The sequence below is a fragment of the Rutilus rutilus genome (genome assembly GCF_951802725.1).
Source record: "Rutilus rutilus genome assembly, chromosome: 14".
Classification (NCBI taxonomy): domain Eukaryota; kingdom Metazoa; phylum Chordata; class Actinopteri; order Cypriniformes; family Leuciscidae; genus Rutilus; species Rutilus rutilus.
Genome location: NC_140219.1, coordinates 6,383,441 through 6,395,905, shown reverse-complemented (window position 1 = coordinate 6,395,905; position 12,465 = coordinate 6,383,441). Strand labels below are relative to the sequence as shown.

General features: G+C 39.6%; 1 protein-coding gene across 1 annotated transcript in view; it reads right to left on the bottom strand.

The window, feature by feature from the left end:
- Window positions 1-806: 806 nt before the first annotated feature.
- kctd8 (potassium channel tetramerization domain containing 8) overlaps window positions 807-12,465 on the bottom strand; it is a 29,504-nt gene continuing 17,845 nt past the window's right edge. Inside the window, exon 2 of the mRNA XM_084431217.1 lies at window positions 807-2,246. Coding sequence (XP_084287343.1) covers window positions 1,720-2,246 — 527 coding nt within the window. The 3' untranslated portion in view covers window positions 807-1,719. The remainder of the gene's footprint in view (window positions 2,247-12,465) is intronic.

Below are 12,465 nucleotides of genomic sequence, written 5' to 3'. Positions count from 1 at the left end.
TTTTCAGCACGTGGATTAAACTGCTGGCTTAACGCCATGGCTATTTCCATTTTTAAAATAAATCTTGCTCGGCTCAGACTTAAACTAGAATTAATTTGTGTCACGAAGATCAATTCTTAAAGATGATTTCACATTAATGTTTTGAAAACTGTGAGGGAAACAACGAGGGCCGGATCATCTTTGGGAGGTCAATCTGCACTGTATTAGTTAAGGGCCCTGGTGTTCCTCTTCATCTCCTTTGGCCCTGGAACCAACAATATGTTTCTATGAATAATTTGTAGCAACACACTTCCTTGTTTTTCCTTCTCTTTTTTTTGATTCCAAATCAAAATGTCCTTCACAAATTGCTCTATAGAAATGTACATGAAAGAAAAGAGTGTGTGCACACATACAGACATAAGCACACACACAAAAACACTTTAGAAAATGAATGGCACATAACAAAATGTCATAGCAAAAGTGGCCCAGACAATTTCTATGCATCATTCTGAGAAACCTCACATACACAAGAACCAGTGCAGAGATGATGTTTATAGTGGCCCATCATATAAATGCAACAATTAGTTCATTTAAAGGGATGGAATGAGAAGAAAATGTATCTATTATATTGTATATCTGTTACTCATTTTACTCTTATATTTCAGTTAGGATTTTAGATTGTGTACTGTATTCATCGTACCTTTCAATTCTAGCTTCATGATTTTTTAGCAAATATAAGGTTATATTTGAAATATTTAAATCTATGTATATATATATATATATTGTGTCTGTCAATTTAACAATCATTTAGCAATCACCACACTTACCAAAGAGCAAGCAGCACAGAATGAGCAAAGAGCCGCTCACAAAGGACGTGTTTTTTGCCTTCAAGATGGAGCAACTGAATGGAAGCGAATGAAATACACATAAAACGTGATTGTGACAGTTTTGAAGAATTGACAGATAAAGACATAATGCAAAGCCCAAGGACATCAATCTAGAACAAGTTTACATAAACCAAACGATAAGTAATGGCGCATACGCAACACAAGTGTCCTATGTGAACGGCCTACACTTGGGGGCTTTTCTTAGCAAATACTGATATATGTAACTGCAATTTGATGAATTAATCAGCATATGATCATTTGATTACAATTTTTAATTGTTTGATAGCCCTAATATGTGTATATAAAAGACCATTTCATCTACATCTAGAGTCACCTCTGAAACAAAGGTAGGTAGAGACAACTGCATTTACATTAAATCTGCATTGCTTTTAACCAAACTGAACAACTAGTTAATGCACAGTGACGCTTCTCTCTTTTGAACACCACAAGGATTTATTTGTACTTCCACTTTGGCTAGATCACCAAAGATAGTCGGTCAGTTCAGCAGTTTAAAGAGATATAGTGCTGAGCCCTGTTTGCAGACCTTCTGGATAATGGAAAGGTTTATTTAAATGACTGTAGATGGAATGGCTCTTTGTCAAAAAGTTCTCCATCACCACTTTTTGGAAAGTTGATAAGGTCTAGTTCAAAGATATCAATGGTGCTGTCAATCTGAACAAAAATGGAACAAAGTGGAACATGTTTTGTTGGCTCAAGTTTTCCGATACTCAGTTGTTTGGTTTCTCAGTGTGAATCAAGACCTTTAAGGACTTCAAAGTCTGATGGACAATCTACTGTGTGAGATTGAGAATAGGTTGGATGGTTTGAAACAGTTCCCTATCCTGAGTTTCCCTTATAGGCCGTATTTTTGAAGTAGTTCTGACTGCCACTGCCGTTTGCGCTCTGGGAACGCCGGGGGGATCTTGATCTTTCGGAAATCTCGGATACACTCTTTCATTTCCTCCTCTGCATTGGGCCTCTCCAGAGTCTTTCTCCGGGTTAGACCGCTTCCCCCACCTTCCCGCGGACCCACTCCACTGGTCAGGGACTGAAACAGCTCACTGTTTCTCCTCTTATCCGGCAGCTCCATCCACTGCACGGAGGAACCTTTCTTGGGCGGTCGGCCGAGAGTAAGAGTGCTCGGAGGCCGAGATACGGAGTGCAGGGCGCCACATGGGGCCAGGGAGCCCCCCACGACCTCACCACGTGACACCAGGATGGGGCCTCCGTCCTGGGGAGACGTGGCCTCTGAGTGGGTCTCGGAGCTGGATGTGGAGAGCTCGTTCAACGAGGCTCCGCTCTCACTGGCCTTATCCAGCAGTTTCTCAGACTTGGGCTCCTCGCGCTCCAGTTTAGGGGATGCTGACTTGCAGGCAGGTCCTGGTGGATAGATAAAGAAAAAAAATTAGCTGATTAAACAATCGAAACCTCTAGAGGCCAATGGCAAAGTCTCACAGAGTGAATTGATGATATGCTAAGCTCCTTTGTGTTAGCGTATGCAATAAATCACACTAGTTTCATTGCTTCTACTCTTTACATTGGTTTTGGTATACTGTACATACACTGCTAAAAAATGTCTTATGCAGTAAAGATATCCAAACATTCTTAAAACAAGGTATGTTAACTTGACAAGCAAAAATTGCATCAGGACTTGTTTTAAAAAATATATATATCAAAAAGTTTGGCAATGGGATAAAAATAAACTTAAAAATCTATTTTCTATCAAATCTATCTTTTCTATAAAATTTCTATCTATCTGTCTATCTGAAAAAAAATATTTTCTGGAAAACAAGTAAAACAACAAATGTACAAATTTGAGCAGAAAGGCACCATTACTCAAATTAAAGGTGCTGTATGTAACTTTTTTTATAAAATGAATCCTTTTTTTATTGCCCGTCTGTGAAGGGGTTGTAATCACACATTACAATGATCCACTTTTCGCGTTTTGCTATTACCTCTGAAGGGCAGTATTCCTATTTTTATGTGAAGTCTCCGGGTCGGATTTTCTGCGAAATCCACCGGATGTGACGTGCATGCGCGCTCCCGAGCCTCTCCGTTTTATATACAGTCTATTGCGACGGCACTGCAGCTAACGACATGGAGTCTGATAACACCAAAAAACGACCTGCCTCCAGCACAACACAGACTCCAACACAAACTCCAAAAAAAAATAAAAAACATTTTTTATCTGCTGAAGCTCGTCAGGCCAAACGTCAATCGGATCGACTCAGGACGAAAACACGGATCAACATTGGCAGAGCGTTTGAATTATGGAGAGACCTCCGCTTTGCTTTAGGTTTAAAGGTGCAATGTGTGATATTTCTGAGGATCTATTGACAGAAATGCAATATAAGATCCATAACTATGTTTTCAGTGGTGTATAAAGACCTTACTTAATGAACCGTTATGTTTTTATTACCTTAGAATAAGTCATTTATATGTACATAACCGCGGCCACCCCTTCTATGAAGGTCGCCATATCGTGACGTCATGTTTCTACCGTAGCCGACAGCGAACAGACAGCGCTACAGAGCGCGTTTCATCACTAACTTGAATGAGAAGCAGCAGGAAAAGACGCGGCTTCCTACGTCGGCCACCGTAGCCTCTCATTCGAGTTTGAAATTTCAAGGAAAGGCCGCGAATTATTGACCGATTGCAATTCGCAAATCTCACCACTAGATGCCGCTAAAAATCACACACTGCACCTTTAAAGGGATACTCCACTTTTTTCGGAAATATGCTCATTTTACATCTCCCCCAGAGTTAAACAGTTGAGTTTTACCGTTTTAGAATCCATTCAGCCGAACTCCGGGTCTGACGGTACCACTTTTAGCATAGCTTAGCACAGATCATTGATTCTGATGAGTCCAGTAGCATTTCTTTCAAAATGACCAAAGAGTTTCAATATTTTTCCTATTTAAAACTTGACTCTTCTGTAGTTAAACCGTGTACTAAGATCGACGGAAAATGAAAAGTTGCGATTTTCTAAGCCTATATGACTAGGAACTACTCTCATTCCGGCGTAATAATCAAGGAACTGTGCGGCTGTACCATGAGTGCAGCAGGCGTAATGATATGACGCAGCGCCTGAAAATAGGTCTAATAGGTTAGACAAACTTAGTCCCGGTCACGTTGGAAGAAGTTACCGAGCTGGGGACTATTTTCAGGCGCTGCGTCATATCATTACGCCTGCTGCACCCATGGTACAGCCGCACAGTTCCTTGATTATTACGCTGGAATGAGAGTAGTTCCTAGCCATATAGGCTTAGAAAATCGCAACTTTTCATTTTCCGTCGATCTTAGTACACGGTTTAACTACAGAAGAGTCAAGTTTTAAATAGGAAAAATATTGAAACTCTTTGGTCATTTTGAAAGAAATGCTACTGGACTCATCAGAATCAATGATCTGTGCTAAGCTATGCTAAAAGTGGTACCGTCAGACCCGGAGATCGGCTGAATGGATTCTAAAACGGTAAAACTCAACTGTTTAACTCTGGGGGAGATGTAAAATGAGCTTATTTCCGAAAAAAGTGGAGTATCCCTTTAAAAACAGACCCTGAGTTGGCTTTCATCCTTTTGGACAGGTAAGCTAACAATACTTCAAAGCATGTAAAATATATTGTGATTTTGTGCTTTAGTTGGCTCAAGTTAGACATCATTAGTTCGCCAGCTAACGCCGACCATTTGCTAACGTTATCTGATGTGAAAGACTACAGTTGTAACTTTATTGCTTTTCACGAGCAGGAGCGCTGTTGTTGCAATCTGAAACATCACCGCTAGAGGCCGCTGGATCCTACATTCAGCACCTTTAAAGCTACAATATGCAATAATTTTTTGCCGCTAGAGGGCGCTACATTCCAAACAACAACAACGGCGTAGCTTGATGACGATATGAAGGAGCGTGGAATGATGGGAACTGTCGTTTTAAACTCCACCGTGGATGTAAATCAGTCAGACGGGAATCGAAAAATCATGTTCATGGATGAGGCTAAGTTCTTTTTTTATAATGACATGCTTTTTGTGGCGAGGGGGGCGTGGTTCAGCGCGGTCTGTAATGAGAGAGAGAAGAGACGAGCGTCCCGCAAGTAGGTCAAGTGCAAATGACGAACACCTGTGTCTTATTGCTGTGATCCGCGTGGAGAGACCGCTTATAAGCCGCGCTGGAACGAGAGAGAGACTGAAGAGAAAATTGGACGCAGAGAAAGAAAACCGATGGATCCGAGCTCTCATTTTGTGTCGTCGCGGTTGCCACGGTGAATGCGCGTTGTGCACGACTTTTGTTTGTTTTGCTTTATTTTAATAAAGTACGAGTCCCAGTCACGCCGACCCCGTCTTCTTCCTTCCTGACTCTTGAACCTCATCACACTTTTATTTCATTAAAATGAATTAACCGCAAGAAAAGTAAGGTTTAATACTAAATTGGTTATCATAGATGTTACTGTATGTCGAATTCATTGTTGTGATAACGCGGCGCAGTTTTACGTGTTCTAAACAATTGTTGTAAAAGTACATTCGATCATACCCACATCATTTGCCAAAATACTGATTAATCTTTATGTATAACACATGCTATATTTATTTACATGGCCATAAACACCAGATGTGATAAACAATGTCAATAAACTAAACACAAACCTAAAGCAATAATACTTCCCTTACATAAACATAACTATTACCGAATGCTACATTTGGAAAATATTAAATTAAGCATGCTTTGTCGACAGAACCAGCTGCAATCGGTAAAGAATAATTGTGTTCCTGCACGAAACAAGCTAACGTTTGTTGCTTGATAGACGCTACAACTACAACTTTCGCATTTGTCCAGGACTCCACGCAGTACGAGCGGAAACCGAGGGTAACGCGGATATGACGCAATTGACTAGGGACTCCCAGCTCCCCCCTGCTCTAACGCCCCGTTTCCTTGGTTAAAATCGCAATTTTCTCACGATTTAAAAATAGTTGGAAACATTTGGGATATTGTAAGTAATCAACTTAACAAAATATATAACACTGGCCTTGAGATTATGGGATATTTTAATGCAAAATTATTGCATATTGTACCTTTAACTAAAGAACGAATGGTTCTGTTCCAAAATCTAGTGAGAAGCTTAGCTGCCTACATACTAAATGAAATGTAACGTGCTGCAAGGTAATGGCATGATGCACAAAGCATAAAATACACTACACACAAAAAAGGGTACATTTTAATTAGATACAATTAAACAGAGTTTAATTTTTAATTCGAATTAAAAGTATGTACATTGCTTTTGCTTCATTTGTTATCTTTTTCCACTGAGATTTTTCCTTCCCCGTACAAGAATACATGAGATGTTACCTTCGGCCAAACAAGATATCTTAAAACGTTGCTGCCTCCTTTTTGAAACACACTGTTGGGATTGTGATTATGATGCCATGGCATGTTGTCTAGGAATGCAGCTCACAAAGTAAACAGAACAGAATATGACTCTTTTTAAAAATAGATTGCTATCCTCTTACAGAAATGTGTAGCATTTCAATACAATGTTGTTAAAGGCTCGTTTTTCAAAGCATTATGTCTTATCATCCCACAAAAATTGAGTCATTCAATATGGATATCTGTTGTAATTCACAACACAGCCCTTGCTGCGTTCCCTCTTAACCACAGATTTATATAGCCTGTGAGAGGATGGCATGCAATGTATTGAGATAGAGGGGTTCTCAGTTACATAATTCAGCCTCAAGCAAACACCAAAGCACTTGGGTCAAAAACATGGAAATGTGGTCCATAAATGGCAACTGACTGCACTTCAATGCAATATCAAGGCCTCGGTGATGATTACACACATAAGAAATATGTTCAGAGGATATGAAAGTTCTTTACACTGTACAGATTAAGACAAGTCTTAAAGTGAACGTCTTAATTCGCCCATAGGAAGTCTTTGCTGTCCAGGCTTCAAAGTTCTTTGAGACAGCTTTTGATTTTCTGGTTCTGCAAAAGAAAATTCAACTCATTTTGAAATTGAAAATGAAGCTTTATAACTGGCCAACACAGCTAACTCAACTAACTACATCTAACCTTTTGTCTATTATCTCTGTATTGTCTCATAATGATGAAATAATAGTTTTTTTTTCTTTTTTTCAGAGAATCAGGAGCCAGCTGTAACTGCACGCTTCAGCAAGTCTCTTAATGTGTTGCAGAGGAGTTGCTAATTGGTGATTAAACGTGGATATGCAGGCGTAGCTGAAAACAGACTTCATCAGTCGCTGTTCAGGACACAGATCATTGAAGGAGACCCACTGAGAACAGGACACCTGACACATTGGTTGGACACAGATCCCTAACCATCAGACCTTTGGGACAAGGAGGCACAAAACTAAACGCACTAAACGTATGAATTTCACACTCACAAAAATAAAAATAGTTAAAATAGCAAATATTCAAGTGTAATCAACAACATCGACATGTACAAAATTTCTTATGAATCTTTTCTAGCTATTTTTTACTAGCCTTTTGTAAAGTATATCCAATTTTAATAGCGACTTTGTTGATATAAAAACCCCAAAAACTTTACACATAAGGAAAAAAAAGTGTGAGACAGTGAGAAACAGGAGGCAAAAAACAAAACAAAACAGTAAGCCAAGCATTACTATAACTTTTGTAGGCCCTCATGAACACAGCCAATCAGAAGCCATCCTGCTTTATAGAGCTCGAGCATTTAAAGCGGCAGACGACAAAACTGCAGCACGCGCTTATAATAAACAGAACGAAATCTTGCGCTGATGTGGATGCTATATAGATATCGTTATGGTTATCTTTATAGTCATGGTTCTGGGTGTGAATGGGGCTTTAGAGTTAAGTAGAGTTTAATACTTGTAAAAACAAGTAAAGTATGAAAAATAAAAAGCATCCTCCACCAATTGTTCTAAACGCATGAATGATTGTCAAGACGTGTGCTATTGCTTTACTATAGTAGGTGATTGATTAGACTTTTTTAGGTGATAGGATTTGTTTAATAATAAGAAAAAGTTCTTCTGGTAAAAAGACCAGAACAAAACCTTAGGAGAGGCTCTTTTGACGTGGCCCTGTATGCAACCACCCAGAACATCAGCTGGATAACAGTACTCACATTTTCTTTGGAAACAATTAAATGATAATTAAGTTTCAAAGATATGTTAAAAACCTGAAATTGTTGAGTAAGCCCACTCAATAATCGACCGTCAGAGGACCACATACAACCTTCATGCTGTAAATTGCATAGCTGCGTATCTGAAGCAGCAGTGTATCCATTAGCTGAGGTCAAGGGGCCTCAGATGCAGCTGTAGAGAGCTCAGCATGACCTTATTAAACCCAACAGATGTTACCTCTACACTCTCCTGCCGTTCTGAATTAGCTTGAGTGCTGGAACGTTCCGGAACGTCCTCCAATTTTCGCCATTCCAGGTTTCATCGGCCTTTGTGAACTCATTCTGTGTGATTGGATGGTTTTAAAAAGAATATCCTGCTATTAAATAACATATGGTGAGTTGATCATTAAGGCACATGTGGCGAGTTGGAGGCATTTTAACAGTCTGCTCATCCTATTTCTCCTGTTGCTTCATAATCTCTACAACAGCAATAACCATCAGGGCCGCCAGCAAACAAGCTAGTCGGGCTAATGAATGGCTTCAAAATGCACACACACTTCCCATCTCTCTTACAAAACAATTACACATGTAGATCCACAGATTAGCTCTTACTGGTGTGTCTAGCGCATGTGCGGCTCGAAGGAAAACAGTAATAGCTTCTCTCCTTTGAGTAAATACAGTCTATATTAAATTGTCATTGGGTTAATGAAATGCATAAAAACACTTAAATAAGAGGTGATACCTGTGCTGGCACTACAGGCGGGAAAACGTCCTATTATAAAACATCTCCAAACTAGGCAGTGAGATGTGACACATGGAGGTCAGACCTACAAATAATGGAAGTTAAAGTACTAAAACCCATAACAAACAGTTCCGGCATTCAAGAATGCAACTTCTAAGTTTGAAATCGCTAACTTTATTTAAAACCTATTATTTTTCATTTTAAGTATACCCAGCATACCCAGTAGACCCAGTATCTTCAAACACGCTGGATTTGGAATAGCACAATATGGAATAGGGTAAAAGGGTAAAAGCCGCGGACTTGCATGCAAAATTTCTTCGGACACTGCAAGTGTGATAGGACATTGTTTGCGGTCTGACACATTCGTTTGCATATGAATGGAATTCAATGGAACATAAAGTTTAGTGTGAATGCCCCTTTAAGGCTACAATGAGATGAGCTTCCTCTTTAAAGTGTTAAATAGAATGTCATGCAATAGTTTCAATTTATGTGTTGCCTAGCAACAACCTACACAACCCAGCACAAATGCTCCCGGTAAATTATTTGTTATTAAAGTGAATATGTTCACAAACCACAACTAGCCTATTATTTAAACAGAAAAGCAAGCATACTGTATGCGTGATTTGGTATGGCAGCCAATTCGAATAATAAATAGCCTATCAATGAGCCTTGGGCGCCAAAAACCCTTTCACCGGTTTGTGGTTTGTCTCTCTTCGGACCACAGTTGGTAAATTCTCACCACTGCTGAACGAAAGCAACACACAAGCCGTGCCGTTTCAGAGATGCTCTGGTCCGGTCGCCTTGCCCTAAAAATTTGGCCCTTGTCAAAGTTGCCCAGATCTTCATTCCTGCCCATTTCTCCTGCATCCAACATGTTGATTACAAGAACTGATTGTTTGCTTACCATCTAATCTCCCATCTAATATATGTGGTCTTGTTAGGAGATGATCAACGATATTCGCTTCACCTGTGACTGGTCTTATAAATTGCCCCACATAGGTCATCATGTATTATTATTAATATTTTTTTAAATAATTTTAATTCATTTTTGTAACCAAGACTTCTGTCTATACAGAAACTGACTTTCAAAAGTAAACAAACTCTGAGGGATATTCATTGGAATAAAAAGTATGACAACCAGCGCTCGGTCACTCCGTCACTCATATAAATAACATAATAAATATAAATAACATAATAATCATTAAAAACTAAACAAATGCTCCTAGAACTAATGTAAAAAACCACACACAGTAAGGTTGGATAATGACTGCTAGAAAATGTTAATTATCCTCTCAGCTGTCAGAATGCTGTTGGCAGAGAGACACAGGTTTATCCCTCATTCTGCCCTCATGAAATAAAGACCAATTAGCTCTGGCAGAGACATGAACCGCTTTAGAAGGATCCTTTGTTTTTAGAAGGATTCTGACGACTCATTCAGCTCTCATAATGGACAGTTATTCCAATATGTCGAGTGAAGTTGCATTCTTGAATTACTGGGCGAAAGAGAATTCAATTCAGAAATCTCTCTCTGAGAGATGATTTTCGTACATAAAGCTGCTTCTCAAACAGCTCACGTGAACAGAATTGAGTTCTTTCTCGGATCTTATTGTGCCTAAAAGGTCAAATACACAGAGTATTATGTCAAAATACCCATCTTGGCGAGTATTCAATTAAACAGTTGGTTATGCCTTAAGTAACACAAACAGTTGAGAAAACGCATGTGTATCAGTATACTGGATCAGTGCATTCTGTCTTAACTTGACAGCAGCCTAATATACCTGCTTCTGTCTGTGTTAATCAAAAAACAAAAGAAAGAAAATCACATATATAGATGTCACCCCTCCGGATCCTACTCTACCCCTCTCTGTGCGGGCCTCGAACCTGGGTCTTCGGCATGGGTGCTCTAACAAGAAGGCTAAAGACCGCATTCTCTAGCATCAGTTGCTAGAGCACCTCCTGAGATCAGGGGAGTGAGGTTTACTCGCACAGTTCTTACTAGCTAGCCTCCGTTACACTCACCCCCCTTAACCTCACTCACATCCGGGTCACGGCACCAATGTCACCCCTCCGGTTCCTAATCGCCCCGCTCTGTGCGGGCTTCAAACCCGGGTGTCCGGCGTGAGAGGCTGGCGCTCTAACAAGGAGGCTAAAGATTGCTAAAGCGCCATTTGAGATCAGGGGAGTGAGGTTTACTCGCACAGAAAATTTGCATTTATTAGTCTGAGACTAATGTAAAAGCATTCCAGGGATGCCAGACAAATTTTTAGCAATTGCTGGAAGATTTCAGACTCGAGGAATGAAACTCCACCCCTCCCTGTATGCATCTGTTTAGCATTTTTCGCCGGTACCCGGCCGCCACAACTGAACGCACCCTGACCTTTGCCTGGGGAGAATGGATTATTGGAAAGAGAGAGAGAGACAAGGGGGAAAAAACAGACAAGTTGAACACATGGCTGATATATCATTGAGATGCACAAAGCATTTCTGCAGAAGGAATAGAAAAGGATTGAAAAGAAGCAAAAATCTGATAGGGATTTCAATAAGGCCATAATCCTACTGGGGAAACACAAGATCACAGGAGTCTAGCCGTCAGCTGCAAGGCCAAACAGCAGGGCATGAGAACTACAGAAAGTGACCTTCAGGAATGACTCACACAGATAAAAGTATGTTTAGGTGGTGATAATGCAATAGATTGGCGTATGTTATGATATAATCGTGATGACTATGATAAAACGATCCAATCAGACTCTGTTCCACTGGAAGCAGGAAACAGATTGTGCTTTATCTTGATGTCATTGTGAAGCTGATAATGTTAGAGGGACTGGGACAAAATATATGGTAATTAAAATTCCATGCAATAAAATGCTCAATTTATTCTACTATAATGGCAAGGCAAACATCACTATCACATTTACTATGTAAAAGTAATAAGGGATATAAGGGATTTAAACAACCCTCTAAAACTACATATTGGACTGTAACCAACTTTACAATGCCATAGCAACCTCCTGAAATAGCAACAGGCTAAAAACCATTTAGAACACTTTAAAAACTGCTTAGTAACACCCTGGCAACCATCCAAAACATTCTAGCTTCATGGAAGTGACTTTTGCACGGACACACACTATACTTTAGATTAATTTGAATGCATTTATAAGCTACAAAGTTAATGCGCCATTAAAAAACTCTATGCAAATGTACTTTCAAACATCACTACAATTTACATTATAACCTGCACTGAGAAGCAGCAGATGTCCTCACATGCAATGTCTCTGGGGACCAAACCATGTCCTGGAAACAATTAGCATGAAACCATTGTAAACATATTGTGTGTGCTCATTTTTCCACCACAATCACTGTCATATAAATCTCTCCATCCTCTCTGTACATTTACTCTCATTTTCTCTTGCAAACCTCAAAGGAGAGAAGCGTTTATTTCTGATGAGATATTTTGGTTGACACAGATGCCCATGATTTACGCTTTTCAGTTTCATTTGCCTCGCTAAGCATGATGGAACAAACTGTAAATAATACAACTATGGCGTCTGGTTTTCACTTTCTTTTTATAACAGGACATTGCAACGACTCTAATGCCTGAAATGAATATAATAGGATGAAGTTTGAGTTCACTCACACAGATCCTGTAAGTTCTGATCAGTCAGCAGGGAAAAAACAATGCTAAATGCAAATAATAAAAAAGATGGCAGATAACCATATGACTGTACGTAGAGAAGAGACCAGAATAAATATGGTC